Source organism: Carcharodon carcharias, chromosome 8 (genome assembly GCF_017639515.1).
Source record: "Carcharodon carcharias isolate sCarCar2 chromosome 8, sCarCar2.pri, whole genome shotgun sequence".
In the NCBI taxonomy this organism is placed as follows: domain Eukaryota; kingdom Metazoa; phylum Chordata; class Chondrichthyes; order Lamniformes; family Lamnidae; genus Carcharodon; species Carcharodon carcharias.
The window spans coordinates 37515385-37535070 of record NC_054474.1 but is presented as its reverse complement, the minus strand read 5'-3'; the positions used below and the strand labels follow the sequence as shown (position 1 = coordinate 37535070).

Sequence of the window (19686 nt, the reverse complement as noted above, 5' to 3'; positions counted from 1 at the left end):
CTCCTCTTAAGAGGGAAATGAGGAGAAATTTTTTCTCTGAGGGTCATTAGTCTGTGGAATTCCCATCCGTAGAGAGTGGTGGAGGCATGGTCATTGAATATTTTTAAAGGCTGAGTAAGATATATTCTTGACTGACAAGGGAGTCAAACGTTATAAGGGGCGGACAGGAAAGTAGAGTTGAAGACAGAATCAGACCAGCCACAATCTTATCAAATGGTGGAGCAGGCCTGAGAGGGCCAAATGGCCTATTCCTGCTCCTAATTCACACATTCATATGCTCCTGTGCACATATCCAAATTTGTTGATTGCACCAAGATAGATACTATTATAAGTAACTTAGATGGAAGCATAAAATTATAAAAAGATATTGATACATTAAGCAGATGGGCAATCAAATGGATTTCAATGCAGGAAAATGAGAGGTCATCCATTTTGGACCCAAGAAAGATGGAACAGGGTGCTTTTTCTCAAAAGTGAACAATGTTGGCGGAGAAAGGGCTTAGGATACGGGTATACAGATCATTAAAGTGTCATGGAACAGGTACAGAAGATAAATAAATTAACAAAAGGCTAATGGAATGTTAAGGCCATGTGACAGAAGTCATGCTTCATCTATACAAAGCTTTGTTATGCCACACTTGGAGTAGCGCAAGTAGTTCTGGGCACCAAAGTTTAAGAAGGATATATCGACCTTGGAGGGAGCACAGTGTAGGTTTTTATAGAATAACACCTAGACTTCAAAGGTTAAGTCACAAGCAGGGATTAAACAAACTAAGGTTGCAACCCCTGGAATTTCTCAGAATTGTTACGGTGCAGAGGGCCCAATTTGGCCCATTGTGTCTGCACTGGCTCTCCAAATGAGCATTATGACCTAGTGCCATTGCCCTGCATTTTCTTCGTAACCTTGCACATTGTTTCTATTCAAATAATTGTCTTATGCCCTCTTGAATGCCTCAGTTGAACCTGTCTCCACCACACTTCCAGATAGTGCATTCCAGACTCAAGCCACTCGCTGTGTGAAAAAGGTTTTCTCACATTACATTTGCTTCTTTTGAAAATCACTTTAAATCTGTGCCCACTCATTCGCAATCCTTTTACAAGTGGGAAGCTTCTCCCTATTTACTCTATCCAAGGCCTTTATGATTTTGAACACTTCTATCAAATCTCCTCTTAACCTTCTCCTCCCCAAGGAGGACAGTCCCAACCTCTCCATAATCTACCTTCATAACTGAAGTTTCTCAGCCATGGAACCATTCTCATAAACTTATTCTGCACTTTTTCCAATATGTTCACATCCTTCCTGTAGGATGTGAACTTAGAAGGTTGATGGGAGAGTTGATTGAAGTATTCAAGATATTAAGGGGAACAGATAGGGCAGCTTGGGAGAAATAGCTCCTCTGTGCCATCACCGATTAGAAGGTATTGCCTTAAAATTCGAGCCAGACCTTTCAAGAGTGAAATTAGAAACACTTCATCTCGCAAAGAGCGGTAGAAGTTTAGAACTCCCTTCTGCAAACGGCAATTGATGCTAAATTGCTAATTGTCAATTTTAGAACTGATATTGATAGATTTTTGTTTGCCCATATCTCTTAATAACTCTGGCTCGGGCGGGTGTATAAAGTAAGTTTGCAGATCAGCTATGATCTCGCGGAATAGGCTTCAGAGACAAAATGGGCTATTCCTGTTCCAATGTTTTAAATTCTTACAACCTCCGAAGCTGTATGAAACTATTGGCTTGGATTTCATAAGCACACTAAGGCTGCTAAGGCAGCACCTTCAAAACCCACAACCGTTACTGTTTAGAAGGACAAGGCCATCAGATACATGGGAGCACCGCCACCTGGAAGTTCCCCTCCAAGCCACTCACCATCCTGTCTTGGAACTATATCACCACTCCTTCACTGTTGCTGGGTCAAAATCCTGGAACTTCCTTCCTAATAGCACTGTGAGTGTACCTACACTACACGGACCACGGCGGTTCGAGAAGGCAGCTCAGCACCATCTTCTCAAGGACAATTAGGGATGGACAATAAATGCTGCCCTAGCCAGAGATGCCCACATCCCGTAAATGAATTTAAAAAAATCTTTCAAAATAGTTCATGTCACATGGATTTATTCAAAAACACCACTCAATTTGGATAGATGTATTAGGGAGTATAATGGCCATATTTTTAATTAGTCGGTAAAACTAGCCATTCATTAAACGTAATCTCAACCCGAAATTTTGATACAAAATACAGGGCAAAGCTCTTCCGAGAGACCCTAAAATATTGCCAATCCAGACAAAAGACCTACTCTCAACAAACATGTGTCCCCTGGATAAGCCATCAGGTACAGCTGCCAGTTTAACAAGTCCCAGAAATAACTGCAGTTTAAAACAACTATTCTTCAGTCACCTTTCCTACAATGTGATGAATCTGATCTCGGTGTGTATTTGCCTTTATTAGTTTGAATGTGTCCCCTTAATATATTATTGCTATTTATTTTGAAGTAATGTTCCAGCAACTTCTGCTTCATGTAGAAGTTCAATGGTTGTCTTGAATCAACGGCAAAATTATTTGAACTCAAACAGCAATGTTGCACATTAAAATTTAACTCACTTCACCACTTCCTCAACTTATGTTGCCAGGCATTGCTGGGAAACGTGGCTCACAGACTTGGCAAACTCAATGAACTTACAATTCTTTGCAAGCAAAGGAAGGTTAAACATGTTAATTGTACAATAAAAAGAGCTTTGCCAAAAAACCTTTGCTATGTAGTAGCTATGTGATGCAAAATAATGTTATTCAGCTCCAAGCATTATTTTGTGTCGCTATGGATGGAAATGTCAGTCTTAGAAGTTAAGATGCAGTTATGAAGCATCTGTCTCAGCTTTGCACAAAATTCAGCAATATTTTCTCAAAAAAGAGGCAATTGGAGGATTTTGCCTGGTTTGGAGTTTGCTTTCAGAGGACTTTGTAGCAAAGGCCACGATTGCAGAGAATCCAAATGAATATGAGATTAATGTTGCTACTGATGGTTTTGAGAGAAAAAGCCTCTTGATTTTTTCTGGCCCCCAGTTCCTTGAAATACCAACATATGTGAAGTGAGTTTTTGATATAAGCAAATAAAAAAAAGTATATAAGCTGCTTGAATGTAGAGACTTAGGGCAGGATTTTAACCGTGGTGCATTGTTCCCTGCAGCAGAACTGAAGTACGTGCCGCTTCCGTTCTCTTGCTTATTGCTGTTTCTCACGCAATTCTAATTAAAATTTAAAGTGTGGGCACCATGCATGGAAAACAGGTGCAATCCCGCACCAGGCGAAGGCTTTCATTGGCGAAATACACCATCAGTCAATAATGTTACAGCCACGGGTGGGCTATAGGAGTCTTCTGAACAAACATGCAGGCTCTGCATCACTACTAAAATGTTCTCCTGTTCCTGGATCCTAACACATTGTCAAATTTCTTCCTACACCCTCACACAAACGGGATGAGGTTTCCTGAAGATTTTATTAAATAAATAAAATGTTTTCCTATCAATAAAAACATGTCCCATCTCATGTGACACAGTCACATAAGGGGACATGTTTAAATACATTTATAAACCTTTTATTTAATAATTTCAGAAGCCCTTCAGTCTCCCTGAAGGGAGGTTGAAGGACTCTTTCACGCACATGTGCGAAACAGCGTTGGCCCTGACTCTCCCTCCTCCCCCTGCCCGCACGGATAGTGCCCACCATGGTCGTGTTTTATGCTGGGTGGGCCTTAATTGGCCTGCCCATGTAAAATGGCGGCATGGAGCCAATCACAGGTGGTCATCGGTTCCGCAACCACCCCCGCCCATTCCCACCTGAAAAATTCAGGCCTTAGTGTTTCTTGTACCTACACCCTCACCCCATGGTCAATCCTCCCCAAGTCAGTGGTTGAGGTGGCAAAGCGTCGCCAAAGAATAACCCCATGTTTCAGCGATGCCTCCCTTCAGGTTCTCCTCCATACCGTCGGGGAAAGGCAGGAATGCTCTTTCCCACAGATGGCCTCAGAAGGCCCTCCCACCTGACCAAGGCGGATTGGGCAGAGGTGGCAGGGGTGGTGAATAGCCATGTGGTCTTGATCAGGACCGGGATCCAATGCAGGAAACAGGTCAATGATCTGCTCCGATCCACCAGGATAAGTTCTAGTTAACATTTTCACAAGGAATTGCTCATTGGGGTCATCAATAATGTGTGTGTGTGTGGGCAGCTATGCCAGAAGAGTGAATGCATGATCAGCCTTAGTGGCACTTGGCAACTGAGGCCAAAGTATGCAGAAGTTTGGCTTCAGTTCCAGACTTCAGTTCCTCATTCCTGCAGAGGAAGAGACAGTGAAGATCGGGGAGAGAGGAGGTATTGCAAACTTGTCGCAAATGGCGAGGCGGGGGGGAAGAGGCACCCATCCAGTTGGTGGCATATCAGCACACAGTTGGCACACAAGAAAATGTGAAACATCCATCCTGTGATGATGTTTAATGTCTTTCTGTTGTTCTCCACCATAGGTCTATTCCATGAAAAGTCAAGACTGTAGACCATCCCTGAACCAGAAAACCTCACCTCTGGGGAGGAAGAAACCAGTGCCCAGGGGATGCACCACTACCTACTTCATCAGCCTATGTATTATACCCACACAGTGCATGGAGAGTTCACGTTTAGGCTCAGGAGCACAATCTGGTGAGCGCATTGCACATATCTTAGCAGCTAAGGGGGATTGTGACAGCTGGGTCCCCTGACAATTGGAGACCTGCAGGGGACAGGTCCCTGTAAGCCCCATGCTGATGATGGGCCTCTGGTATGGGCAGCAGAAGCCAGCTGTACATGCGGCATTGGGTAGGGGAGCACAGGGTGGAAATGCAAGGGGTTATGTTTAGCTTTTCACAGAGTTTGGAGGAGTCCATGGAAGCAGGAGTTCTGCCATGTCCCAGGCATCTGAGCACGTGGGCTTCCTCCACGAAGTCCAGAGAGCCAGATCAGGCATTCGATCCATATACTGTGACCAGCTAGGCAAGAGGAGGACAAGGCAACTGGACCTCCTTCCAGGGCTGCCTTCTAAGTACATCCCCAGGATTAGTGGCATCTCCTCATTCCCTCCATCATTGAACCCAATTGCTCCAGCAGGCAAGGCCAAGGGGAATGCCTCTGCACCAGTGAAAGAGGCCCCCAGTAGGCTGGAGCTCTCAAAGCCCCCCCACCTCCAAAGTACACCCACCATGTTCACCCAAGGCAACAGAGCATCAGAGCGAGCAGACTGCCTCCACCTCAGCTGCTGATCTCAGGGTTACACCTAGACATAGCAGTAGAAAACTAAAAGGTGGCACAGGTGTTTCATAAAAATATTTATCACTTGTAGATATTGCACATTTGCTATATTCATGTGTACATATGTGGGGCCTTTCTTAGTCTGAAAACGAAATTTAGTGTCACAACTCATGGTTAACATTGGTGATTCCAGTGGAGATAGGGACTTTGCCTTTATTGTGAAAGACGTCTTGTGTTTCCATGCAATCTTTATTGAATGCTCATGAGTTTCCAGTTTTGTACTCACCAGTCTGTGGGGCATGGTTTAAGATGCAGACTCAGCTGACACCCCACCGCCCCTTCAAAGGAGACAGGCCCAGATTATCTCACCAGGCATAACTGAGCTGTGTGTAAGCTGGTGAACTCAAAGAACTTAAAAGATGGAGTTAGATTAGATTAGTTGGTCATGATAGGCTGATAGATGTTTGTTCAGGAATGGCACAGATGTCCTTGGTACCAGTATTCTCTAGAGCAGAGGTAGGGAACCTTTTTTCTTATCACAGGCCATTCACACGTAGTCAAAAATCAGTCAGGGGCCACACACACAAAAATCAACTTAATTTAGTTTTTCTGAAGAGAGAATACAGAGAGAATACAGGAACGTTCAACTCACCCACTGTTTTAATACAGTGGCTGAATTTGAATACTATATTGTTAGATATTGTTATAGCAACTTAGCTGATGCTTTTATCCAAAGCAAATTCATAATGATGATAAATGCTATTTTGAAGGCACTACTTCCATGTGTCTATATCTTTAGAAATCTTGCTGTGAGCCGGATAAATGAGCAACGGGCTGGATCTGGCCCATGGGCCACAGGTTCCCCACCCCTGCACTAGAGAGTATGAGGCAAAGCTCCACTTCATGTCCTACTCTAGGTGGCAGAGGACAGGTTTACAGGTTACTCCACAAATGAGGATAGCAGAGGTAGGGCTACATCCAATGAAGGCAATGGAGTTCTGATGACGAAATGGTGGTCATGTAGCTACCTCACTCTTGGGTGAGCCATGTATAGATCAGGTTGTCCCTGGTATTCTGTGTACATGTTCTCCATGGCCCTGGAATCCATTAAAGGGCAATGCACATTTATGGCCTCTACCTGAGACTCATAATTCATCTTCATATGAGGAGGAGTGATATGTTACTATAGGGCAAATGTGAGCAGCATCTGTCCATGTTGCGCAGTTAGTCTATTGTGCACTGCACAACCTATGACTACGCATGAAATCTCCTGCTGTGTGTACTGCAGAGCCTCTCCAGAATGCAGAAGTATATTTCACCAAGCCAATGGTGTGTTCAATGATAGCTCATTGTGAGCTTGATTGTACCGCTTGTCTTTCCTTCAGCATGCTCGCTGCCTCTCTCCCACCCAATGCTCCACTCCCGAGCTCTCATTCACAGTGAGATTTCAGGAGAGGGAGTTGGCGAGTGGGAAAGGAAGGCAGTGAGTGGGAGGCAAGTAGAAAGAGCTAATAAATTAAACACATTAACTATACACTTGGCATACTGTGTATGGTTATGTGCTTATTTTTTATAATCATTTTCTGTGTTTTACATAACAAGATACCTTCTTGAAGAAATAATTTGCAATAAGTATTTTTAAATTCTACTTACGGCCTGATTAAAATTTTCCAATATCCCAATCGGCCTTCACTTCCATTGCGCTGCCTCGGTGCTCCTCCACTTGCACTCCCCTCCTCTCACATGGTGGCTGCATTCCTTGAGAAATGTCCACCTTCAGCCACCAATCATTGGCTAACTTACCTTATAGCTGCAGGCTGGATCAAAAGCTCCCGTGGGCCTCAGCTTATTTCAATGTGATTGTTGCCAAACTAGTGGTTATTGTGAAGTAGGTGTATATTAATAATGGAGTTGAAACTGCAATAATTATCCAAAAAGACTACGTTCAGGAAAATGTGGTGAAAAGGTACTTTTTTTGTTACTTGTGTTTGTAGAACTATATGATTTCACCTGGTTCTGGATACAGAAAGCAGGCAGCCTAAAAGGGGACATATTGAGTTAAAGCAGATGCTTTGCCCAAAATAAACATTTCCCAAGTACATTTAAGTTGCATTCCAAACCTTTTCTCTGCATTCTAGAGCTGTTTTAAATGTTTGAAAAAAAATAGAAGTTGCTACATTAAAATTAGTTTACAAACTGAGGAAAATGGCAGAAAACCTGATAATTTTCTCCTAAACTCACCACTGTAACATGAAATAACAAGCAATTTTATGACTTATAACAGCAAACGCACCTTCCACTGCTGAAGACTAGGACTTCTGTTCTGAAAAGGCTCAATCCCTTTTTTGGTCTTCAAAGTGTTTCTCTGTACAGTTCTTTTCATTCGGAAAAAATGCAAATTCCTTAAGAACAAAAATATTATTATTTTTCTCCTCAAACTAATAGTCTAACATTCCCCTCCCCTCAATTGACAGCTGCGCCTTCAGTCATCATTGTTCTAGAGTTTGCTCTCGAAAACTCTCAACCTCTATTCTCTTTTAAGACTTTGCTTAAAATGGACCTCTTCTGATTTTATTTCAAAACTCTGCACAGATGTGTAAGTTCTTTTCCTTTCAGCACACTAAATGACAATTTTTTTTAAAAACTTTTTTTAAGTTCTAAAATAAAAAGTTATTAGATTTAAAGTATTAAAGAAGCAATTCCATTCATGTTTGAAAAATTAGAAAGACAAGACTAAAGGGAGATAAAATTCAAAAAGAATTGAGATCTCGAAACCTTGATTACATAAAGTCTGGATTCTTTTCCTGAATCAGCAATTAAATTTTACTGAAGGCGCACGGGTTCTGTGCTGTATAAAGCAGTCCAGCAATATACCGGAGGCAGGAGGTGGAAGCTACATCATATGATTCTGCACATCCATGTATAAAGGGACAGATAGGTTAATTACAGCACATTTGCTGCCAGATCTATGCATCTGGAAGTGATTCCCCTGCAGACGGTTGCTCTGACAGTCCTAGCCCTTAGTGTTTGCAAACCATTTGGAACATTAGGTGAGAGCCTTCATCTTGTGGTCCCCTCTCACTGTCTGCCTAAGCAGCACTTCCCTTCCCCAGTGGGACTGCTGGTGGTCTCTCCATTGGACCCCTTTGAGTGGACCTCCTAAATCCTTCTGCTGCCTACCGTCCCCGATTAGCCCGTTAACTGATTGCCTGATTAACTGATATAAGGGTGCACCACAAGCATGAATGGGGTTGGTGCCAAAAACTGTCCCGATGCATGAAAATTTTAAGTGAAGAAAATTATGATCATAGTCTCCCTTTGTTCCTCTCAACAAAGTACTTGTGAAGAAAATTTTAGATTTGCCTCCAATTATTGGAGTCCTGAAATCAGCTAGCATTGCAAATTTTGTGTTACAAGGACACCTACACAATCTTCAAAATAGAATTTCAAGGTTGTGCTGCAGAAGTACCATGTTGTTTGTTGCTTAGCAAAGATATTCTTTTACCTCATTCATATTTTACCTCTGGTATTATTCACTTAAACTGTAATATTCTGTTGATGGGCAACCATATACAACTTGATGTTTTTCTCAGGTCACAGGTCTAACTACTCAGCCTTTTGAGGTGGATGAGGCCACACGTTCAAGGGCTCAAGGTCAATCAAAGTTAATTTCTTGCTGGCTTCAGGCCTAACTTGGCCTTTTGAAAAATGACTAAAATTTGGCTTGTGTGGAATTATGACAAACACATACTGAAATGTTATAAAAATAGCTTCCTAATGAATTTCCTGTCTGTCCATCTCATTTCCTATTATGACTTGAGTTACGTTTTTTGTCAATAGTTAACACCGAAACTGCCCCAATCAACATTTAACTTGCAAAACCATGCAGTGGAATTTCCTATGTGTGCCAGGGAGTAAAGCCATACCCAGCACAAAAAAGTTTGCACCGAATGCATTTTGGTTCACTATAAAGGCTTTGTCCCTTATTACATGCAGATACCCTGCTACAGGTGTTAAATTAATTCCAGAATTGTAGGCACAGCAGGAAACAATTATTGCAGTGTTTATTTTGATATTTTTTAAGCAACTGATTTAATTTAACCTTACTAAGACCTGAACTATATATTTTTTTATTTTTGAATGCATTTTTATTGTTTCTGTGTCAGTTACATCAGGAATTGAAAAATTTCCATGAATGGATTTCCTTAAACATGCTGTGTCTAATGTGCATGAATGATGGTTAGATGGCTTGAAACTTTAATTCACACTTGAAGGGAAAAAAAACCTGTTCAATGGTTCCCACTGGCCTGAAGGTTTGTGCTGTATTTTATGTTCTGGCATATGCTAATTAGATTAACAAGAAATCAAGGAATAAATTGGTAATGGCAAAACTGGCGTAATTTTGGGTGGAACGATTCAATTATGCCTCAGAGGAAATTCCATCCCTATATCTCTACATTCTCCACCAATAGTGCACTGTGACTGTACCAAGTACAAATTAAAGAATGGATTGCAACTATTCACCTCCAATCCTTCCTATACAGACACATGCCTCCCTCTCCCCAAAGAAACATAACTTCTGTATACGTCTACCTACACAAACCTACCTAAACAAACTTCTCCCCCCACCCCACCTCCACCCTCCCCATCCCCCGCCAATGTATGCACGTGTTCACACAATTGCTCTTGCCCCTCCATGCAAAAAACAGGAAACGATAACAGGAAGAAGTAGCTGATATAAAAATTGTGCCAAAAATGATGCATCTGGAAGTCAAGTAGTGCAGACAGGATGTGCACACAGATGTTAGGAGTTATTCAGTAAGTTGATTCAATATTCTTAAGTACTACTGTCCTTTCCATTCTGAAATAAATATTGATAGACTTACGAAAGGCAGCACTTTAAAAAAAATGCTTTTTGCTACACAATAGTCAACATTGCCAAATTAATATACCCTTACCAACTATCGATTTTTATTCTTTCATGGGGCAAGGCCAGCATTTGCTGCCGATTCCTAATTGCCTTTGAGAAGGTGGAAGTAAGCTGCCTTCTTGAATTGCTGTGGTCCATTCTGTAGTTGTTCGGTACAACTGAGTGGCTTGCTAGGCTAATTCAGAGGACAGTTAAGAATCAACCACATTGCGGTGTCTCTGGAGTCACAAGGGCAGCAGATTTCCTTCCCTAAAGAACATTAGTGAACCAGATGTGTTTTTACAACAATCAATGATAATTTCACAGCACCATTAGCGAGACTAGCTTTCAATTCCAGATTTTTTTGTTAATTAAATGAATTTATCAATTTAAACTAAATTCCACCAATTGGAGTGGTGGGATTTGAACCTGTGACCCTAGAGCATTAGCTTGGGCCTCTGGATTACTCACCCATTACCATAGCATCACCATCTCCCCGCCTAAATACTCTCCCTTAAAGTGTAACTTTGCATCTTCTTCAATTTGTGTGTGCATTTGGGAGATGCTTCATATCTCATCGCAACACTGACCTGTGGGCACCAGAAGCCAGTTTATTGGTTTGGGATAATTCTGAATCTGCTTCCTCATGGATGAATGACAACTTCTTCAACTTGGAACTTGATTTTACATCTGCAGTGATTGTTTTAAAGAAAAAAGATAAAACTGGCCCAGTTAAAGCGAGGAATAATACCATATGCTGTGCAGCTGACATTTTAAAAAACAAAAACAAGATATTGGAGGTATAAGTCAACTTTGCAATGGGTTGCAACATTGGTGGTAGAGGATTGATAGTTTTTTTTTTATACACACCATCAGAATTTTCCTTTTCATTGAAGTCAATGGTAAGGAGAATTGAATGGGCTGGAAACTGAGAGAACAATTTGGCTATCATTTATTTTTGGCCACTGCCAAAGTTGAATGTTACCTCGTTACATTTTAGTACACTGTTATAGTGACAGATTTATCAACACTCAAATACATTGCATTGTTATTTTTTATTCATATGTGGGATGTGGGCTTTGCTGGCTCGGCCATCCCTAATTGCCCATCCCTAATTGCCCTTAAGGTGGTGGTGGTGAGCTGCCTTCTTGAACTGCTGCAGTCCCTGTGGTATTGGTACACCTACAGTGCTGTTGGGATGGTGGGGGGGAGTTCCAAGATTTTGACCCAGCAACACTGAAGGAACGGCAAAACGGAAATATGTTTCCAAGTCAGGATGGCGGGTGGCTTGGAGGGCAACTTTCAGGTGGTGGTGTTTCCATCTATTTGCTGCCCTTGTCCTTCTAGGTGGCAGCGGTTGTGGGTTTGGAAGGTGCTGCCTGAGGAACCTTGGTGAGTTTCTGCAGTGCATCTTGCAGATGGTACACACCGCTGCCACTGTTCATTGGTGGTGGAGGGAGTGGAAATTTGTGGATGTGGTGCTAATCAACACAAAGCAGCACCAGAAATCAAACAGTAAATTCTAATTGCATACAAAAAGTGACCAAGCAAACTTACACCAATGATAATGAGGAATCCACAGACCTTCTTATCATAGAGCACTCTAAAACATTGGCAACCAGGAATATGGCATATTGGAAAAAAGCCCTGTAAATTCATTCAGGACTTAAATTTTTAAGAAAAACAATTCTTATAGAATCAATGGGTAGTAAATAGAGAAAATTGAGAACACCAACTTAGGCTGGAACAGCAGTGGATTTGCTATAAATGACAGCATTACCTCTTGGGCAGGGGGACAAAGGAAAAAAAAGGATTCTTTTCTTAGAATTACATTTATGGTTGGAACTGTACAGGCAGTAATGTTCCTTGATAAAGTATTCGTTCAGGACTTATTGTTTAGACTTATTTGAGGGTCCTTTCCAGTATACCTCTCAAATCAGTCTGAAGAATAAAGACTAGGTTTAGGGAGAAACAATTGATATCATCCACAAATGCAGTCAATAATTACATAGTATCAGTTACATTACTTCTCTTTCCAGAATTATGAGCTAGGGAGGAACACTGGTTCATCTGTGTATTTGCACACATTTGCTTCCGGTGTGATTTGCCTTTAATGTGTGCCATTACGTCTTCTGCAAAAAGAAAGGTTTCAAAGAAAAATTAATACATAACCATAGAATTACTTTCTTTCCCCCACCCCTACAAAATTGGTAACTGATGCTGGAGTATAGTTTCACAGGAACTTGCATTCCTTCAGTACCTCAATTAATTAGCGATTTTTCATCTATGAAGTCTCATTATCGTGAGTCATTAGACAGAAATTTGAAATGGGAACTTTGCATAAATTTTCAATGCTTTTCTTCCAAGCCACAAGTAATGAGGACAACTTGCATCTATATAACACCTTTAAAAGGAAATTGTCCAAACCAGCAAAAATTTGGATTTTAAGGCAAAACAAAAAGGGACCAAAAGCTTGGTCAAAGAGATAGATGAGTTTTAATGAATTTATTAAAAGGTGGAGATAGTTTAGAAAGCAAATGCTACAGCATGGACCTTAGCTGAAGACACAGCCAACAATCACCAGTGGCCTTATACTTAGGGTAATGGGAGAGTTTGGAGAGGGTGAATTATCATGAAAAAGGTTACATAACAGGGACATTGACGCCAAATAGGAAATTAAACACAAGGAATGAAAATTTTAAATTTGAGGGTTAGACCATATAAGTCAGCATAGACAGGGGTATTGGGCAAATAAGACCATGAGGGGGTGGGGAGATTTTATAGAGTCCGCAAGAGCAGGAAATGTGGCATATATAGTGACCGAATAAGGCAGAATGAAATTTTGATCTCCCAACGTCAGGTTGAAATGCGGAGATAAGAAGTCAGCGGCATTTTTGCTGTGTGTTGGGGCTCATGTCAGCCTGTGGTGGGTTATGTTTCTAATATATTTGCATGCCATGAATACTCATTAGTGTAAAACCTCTTTTAATAAAGTCCTACCTTCAAGATAAAGTCACTGGCACACGAGGAGGAGATGGAGTAGCGGTATGGTCACTAGACTCGTAATCCAGAGACTCAGGGTAATGCTCTGGGTACCCGGGTTCAAATTCCACCATGGGATGGTGGTATTTGAATTCAATAAAAAAAAATTGGAATTAATAAGTCTAATGATGACCTTGAAACTATTGTAAAAACCCTTCTGGTTCACTAATATCCTTGACCTGGCCGACTTGTGACTCCAGACCCACAGCAATGTGATTGACTCTTAAATGCCTTTTGGACAAGGGATGGGCAATAAATGCTGGCCTAGCCATGAATGAATAAAAAGAACCCCTGCACCTGGTTCACAAGGTGGCTTGCACCAGATGGCATTGTGCAGTTGCATCTGAGATGATGGTTTTCCTTGTTGAACATTATGGGTGGCTTTCTCCCAGAAGTGTGGTAGTGGGCGTGAAAAAAGTCAGCTGCATTGGCAGGTTTTCGCATCATATCGTCCCATTCCTGGCAAGTCCCACCTAAAAGCATTCACGGGAAAAGATGCTGGATTGCTGGTGGGGCGGCCTCAAATTTGCCCGCCCCGGTGTCACCTCAGGCCTTCAGTAATCCTGGTGCCATGTTAAAAGGGAGCTCCTGCACAGAGTAGCACTTTCCAAAGCATTGGAAGCTGCTGCAAAGTCTTGGCTGCCAAAGGGAGGAAACATGCTGCCCCCAAATTTAGTGATGCCTCCCTCAGGCAAGCAAGATCACCAATCCAGCATTGGAGGCAGTGACAGTAGAGGTCAGTGTCAACTCCAAAAGAGGACTGCCAACCAGTGCCAAAAGAGGATGAATTATCTACTCTGTCAGGGTAAGTCACTCTTCTCATCACACTCAACTCTCACACACAAACTCATGACACATCCACAGGGATCCCAGTCACTGCCAGTTCAAGGGACATCACCGCACACGCACGCACGCCCTGCATCTGCCCTGTCCTTATCCTGTGCATGGCACCACTCGCCACCCACAGATGCCAGGTATCCTTCTTATCTGGCCTGGCAGGTGTCCTGCTTACACTCTCCATCTGTATTCATGCAGGACAAGCTGGCACAGAACAAAAAGGGAGAGGTTGCAGGCTGGTGGAGGAATGCCCGACATCAAGGTCTTCACAAACTTTGAAAATAGAGTCATCTGGCTGGCCAACGATCTAGACCATTCCTGTGTAAATGGCGAGGCTGGCGGTACTCAAACAAGTGAAGATCCAGCAGTGCAACATCCATTAGACAACTATGCTGTGAGCAAGTTCCCCTGTTCTTCAGTCCCCTGCCATGCACTATCTCCTTGCTTTTACAGGCACATCTGGGAAGCAACCAAGGCGGGTTCATGACCCAAGCCCCATAGACACCTCGGAAGAAGAATCTGATGACATTTAACTGAAGATCCGTCACAACGTTCACCCACACCCTATACCGGCGCAGATACACACACCTTGGTGGTACCGAGAGTAACCTAGGGGTCACAATCTGGTGAGCACATCACACTGTCTGACGCACAGCAGGCGGCTGCAGGGACTTCAGGTTTCCGCTCTCCGAAGACTGCTGGAGGCCAGAAATCTGCTGAGTCCGAGTCAGATGGCAAGGCTCTTTCTCGGTAATATCTCAGCTGCTGGAGCTGCAAAGACAAGCTTGGAAACATCAGGAAGGGATGTCCACTGCACTCCTCCAGAGTGTAAGGCACAATGGAGGAGTCCGTCTGTTTTTAGTCTGAGCTGATTGCATCAATATGTTGGAGCTACGAGGTCAACACCTTTAGGATGGTGGCAGCCTTGGGGACCTTGGTCCAGGACATTGGTCGTGCACTGCTGCATGGGCTGAACTGCATCGCTGATGCTACAGTTGGCCCTCAGTGTCAACTTGAGACTATCTCACTCCAGCTTCCCCTTCTCCTCAAGGAAGTCAGCCAGGGGCCGCCTAGCACCAATAAGGAAGACAACCAGCAGCTCAACAGCCCAGGTGACTCTGGGAACGTTGGGCTGATCCAAATCCCCTCTTCTGGTGACCCCCACAGTTCCAGCTCTTCAGGCTGGGAAGAGTGAAGCTAGCCCACAGCAGGACACCCAAAGCAGGCTGGGGCCCTCCAGATCTCGGTCCTCCAGAGGCCATTCGCCAAAGTCACCACACACAGGGCATAGCAGTCAGGAGGCTGCTTCCACCTCCACTGCAGAGGTCAGTGGAGCATCAAGATGTAGCAGCAGGGTTAGGAAAGTTAAGAAGATGTAGTTGCACAGCTTGGGTGCGGGTGTTAATCACTTGCACAATGCTCACTTTTGTGAATGTCTCCTTGCTTATGGCTCCTTGTTATGATAAGCAGTATTTGTGTCACTCAGATGTAAAACTTTGGTTTCTGCACAAGATAAAGGCAGTTGTCTCAGTCCAGGGCCTCTTCCTTGTGCAGTGTATAACCTTCAGAGCAAAGTGACAGTCTGGCTTCACAGTCACTGGACACATTAGTGATACCTGCACCTCGATGGTGCTCATCATTGCTGCTAGAATGTCGTGGACAGGAGTCAGAGAATTCTGTGTACTCTCAGCACCTTTGAGGTGGGGCTGGTCCTCCATCTCTTCAGCATCTGTGACTGGTGACGCTGTGTTTCTGAAGGCGTCAGGTGTTGAAGGCTGAAAAATGATCAGGCGCATTTAAAGTTTCACGGCTGCATCTCCGTGATATGACCATGATCACAGAATGCAAGCGAGCTGCCCACAGCCAGACAGAAGTCAGATATCCAGAGGCAATGTGAAGATCTATGGAGTGTCCTCGCTGCATGTCGTCATCATCCTCCTGAAATCTAGGGACTATTAGGGCCTCCACTGCATCTCCATAACATGAGCCTGAGCACTGAGGGTATATGTATTGCCAGTAGCCACACAACAGTCAAGCATTCACAGATGCAAGGCGAGGATGTCAGAACTGTCCTCACTGCATCCCATCATCATCCTCCATAAATCTAGCAGCTATGAGGGCCTTGCAGATGTGTCTGCCTCATCTGGCCAGTGCGAGGACTTCATAACTGTTATCTCCTTTGGTGGTGTTCTCATCAGAGGACACGTGCAACTCTTCCATCTCCTCCTCAGCCAGGTCCTCCCCAAGTTGCAACGCCAGATTATGTAGTGCGCAGCAAGCAATGATGATGCATGAACTGTACTGCAGTGCTCCACTAGACTTGTCAAGGCACTGGAAACTCATTTTCAAAATGCCTATTGTTTGCTCCACAAGTCTGGGTCGCAGCATGAACCTTGTTATACCGGTGTTCTGCTGCAGTCCGCTGCATAGGCATCATCAGCCACATCTTGTATGGATAGCCCTTGTCCCCGAGGAGCCAAGCCTGCAGCCTCTCTGGACCCTGGAAGATGTCAGATGTCAGAAGAATGCTCTAAATTTTTAATCCAACCGTCTTGCAGTAAAGGACAACATTCCATTTGCCTTCCTCATTACTTGCTGTACCTGTATGCTGATGTTTGCAATTCACGTACAAGAACATCCAGGCCCCTCTGTACCACAGTATTCTGTAATCTCTCCCAATTTAAATAATATTCTGTTTTCCTATTCTTCCTGCAAAAGTGGATAACCTCATTTTCCCACATTATACTCCAACTACCAAATTATATCCCTTTGCAGTCTCTTTAGCCAAGATTTTGTCAACAGCGTGCTGTTCCTGACTTCATAACTGAAATGGAGGGCCACTTCCACTCTTCTTGCCCTTTCCCATATGATTATAATTAGAATTTTAAGTGCCAGCGGCACGCATGGAAAATACGTGCGATTTATCACTGAAGAAGTTTCTCATTGGTGAAACCTGAATCAGCTGACAGTGCTGCATCTACAGGCGGCCAAAGCCTCCTGCTCAAACAGGGAGGTACATCACTGCCACGATGATCTACTACTTGAGAGTGCCATATCCCCTGAAGAGATGAGATATGAGTGACTGCTGAAACAGACCAGCCCCATGGTTCAGTGATGGCTCCCTGCATGTTCTCCTCCAGGCTGTTAGGGAAAGACGGAAAGTGGCCTTTCCCAAAAATAACATAAGGCAGACTCCCGCTAGGCCAAGGCGGCCTAAATGTAGGTTGCAGAGAAGGTGAGCAACCATGGGGGTCACCTGCTGAACCTGGGTCCAGTGCAGGAAACGGGTCAACAACCTGCTCCAATCTACAAACGCCAGTGTCACGTATTCAACAGGAATCGCTTGTCTGATTATCAATAATGTATGTGCAAATGGGCAGCTATGCCAGAAGAGAGAATGTGTGATCAGCCTTAGTACCACATGACAATTGAGACCATGGCATCTCGAAGTTTGCCTTATGTGCATGCTTGGATGAAGCATGCAAACGACAGGTCAGTACGCAAGATGGGGATGCATGCAGACAAGAGGGTTAGGTGTCGTTTGACATGTCACTAACATTTCACACACTCAAACAAATTCAATTCCTGCAAAAGGAGATGCACAGGAGTTCCAGACCCGAAGACGCCTCACAACTGAGGAGAAGATCATCGAGATCACTGGCAATGAGGGAGCACGATCAGAGGCAGATGGCAAAGCTGGACCAGCCAGGAGTAAGTGGAAGGGGCAACCATCTTGGTGGCACATAGGCACACAGGATGGATGCGATGAAATGTGAAGTGTCCAAACTGTGATGATTCTTAATCTGGACCAGGACCTAGTTGCAACCAAGACAGCAGCCAGAAGGCTCCAACCTTGGGGACGAAGCAGCCTGTGCCCTAGAGGATGCATCATCTACCTCATCATCCAATTCCGCCAGACCAGTTACATCCACACAGTCTGCCAAGGATTCATGTGTAGATTTGGGAACACAATCTGGTGAGCACACCATAAACAGGTCCCAGCAGCCAAGAGAGGATGTGACAGCCTGGTCCCCAATCAGAGGATTGCTGGGGGATCAGATCCCTGCTGAGCTCCACACTGATGATGGGCCTCTGGTCACAGTCTCAAGAAGCTTGCTGGTCATGTAGCAGAGGCTGGGGAAAAAATGTCAGAGATGCCAGGGATTATGTGCAGCTTTGCACATGGTATAGAAGAGTCCATGTTAGCCATGAGTTCTGCCATATTCCAGGCATTTGAGTGCATGGCTTCATCCATGCAGAGGATAGCAACTGCCATGGATGGCCAGGTCAAGCATTCAATCCAAATGCACTCGAACTTACATTCCATCATTCTAGCCATGGGTTCACAGCAGCAGTGGCTGGGCAAGCGGGGAATGAGGCACCTGGACTTCATCCAGAAACCCCTCCCCCTCAGGGAGACAGGGAGGTGCATCAGGCACACAGATATAGGAGGAGCACGTGCCAGCTGCCCCAGGGCCTTTGTCTCAGGAGAGTCACAAGGTTGCAAGTGTCTCCTCATCCCTTCTACCACTGATCCCAAAAGCTCCAGGCAGATGGGCCAAGGGGGCCTTGGATGAAGGGACTGAATGTATGGTAGCTAAATTTGCTGATGACACCAAGATATTTGGGGAAGTAAGTTGTGAAGAGGATATAAAGATTCTGCAAGGGGTCAGAACTAGGTTAAATGAGTGGGCAAAAAAACTTGGCAGATGGAGTATAATGTGGGAAAATGTGAACTTGCCCACTTTGGCAGGAAGGATAGGAGAGTGGCATATTATCTAAATGGAGAGAGATTGCAGAATTCTGAGGTATAGAAGGATCTGGATGTCATGGTATATGAATCACAAAAAGTTAGTTATCCAGGTCCAGCAAATGATTAGGAAGGCAAATGGAATGTTGGCATTTATTACAAGGGGAGTACAGAAGATTTACTGCGACTGTACAGTGCCTTGGTGAGCCCATATCTGTAGTACTGTGCACAGTTTTGATCTCTTTATTTGAAAAAGGATATAGTTGCATTAGAAATTCAGAGAAGGTCCACAGGATTCATTTCTGGTTATCTTACAAAGGTTGAAAACGTTTGGCCTATACCCATTGGTATTTAGAAGAATGAAGTCGATCTTATTGAAACAAACAAGATCCTGAGGGGAATTGACAAGGTGGATGCTGGAAGGATATTTCCTCTGGTTGGGGAGACACAAACTAGTGGGACACAGTTTAAGAATAAGGGGTCTCCCATTAAGACGGGAATTGAGAATTTTTTTCCTCAGAGGCATTGGTATGTTGAATTCTCTTCCCCAGGAAGCAGTGGAGGTGGGATCATTGAATTTATTCAAGGCTGCGTTAGATAGATTTTTGATATATAAGGGGCAGACAGGAAAGTGGAGTTGAGGCCACAATCAAATCAACTGTGATCTTATCGAATGGTGGAGCAGGCTCTAAGGGCCAAATGGCATACTCCTGCTCCTAGGTATTATGTTCCTATGACCCCCAGTAGGCTGGAGCCCTTAAGGGTTGCATGACTGCCGCAGTCATGCAAGACAACAAGACATGAAACTGAGCAGACTTGTTAGGGTAGCACCTAGACATAGGAGGTAGAAAAAAAGTTGAAAAGTTGAGCACAAAGAT

General features: G+C 43.7%; 1 protein-coding gene across 1 annotated transcript in view; it reads right to left on the bottom strand.

Annotated features, from left to right (window-relative positions):
- LOC121281425 overlaps positions 1-19686 on the bottom strand; it is an 84611-nt gene that overhangs the window by 54613 nt on the left and 10312 nt on the right. Inside the window, exons 2-4 of the mRNA XM_041194370.1 lie at positions 12207-12311; positions 10770-10869; positions 7564-7672 (exon numbers count right to left, since the gene is read on the bottom strand). Coding sequence (XP_041050304.1) covers positions 7564-7672; positions 10770-10869; positions 12207-12303 — 306 coding nt within the window. The 5' untranslated portion in view covers positions 12304-12311. The remainder of the gene's footprint in view (positions 1-7563; positions 7673-10769; positions 10870-12206; positions 12312-19686) is intronic.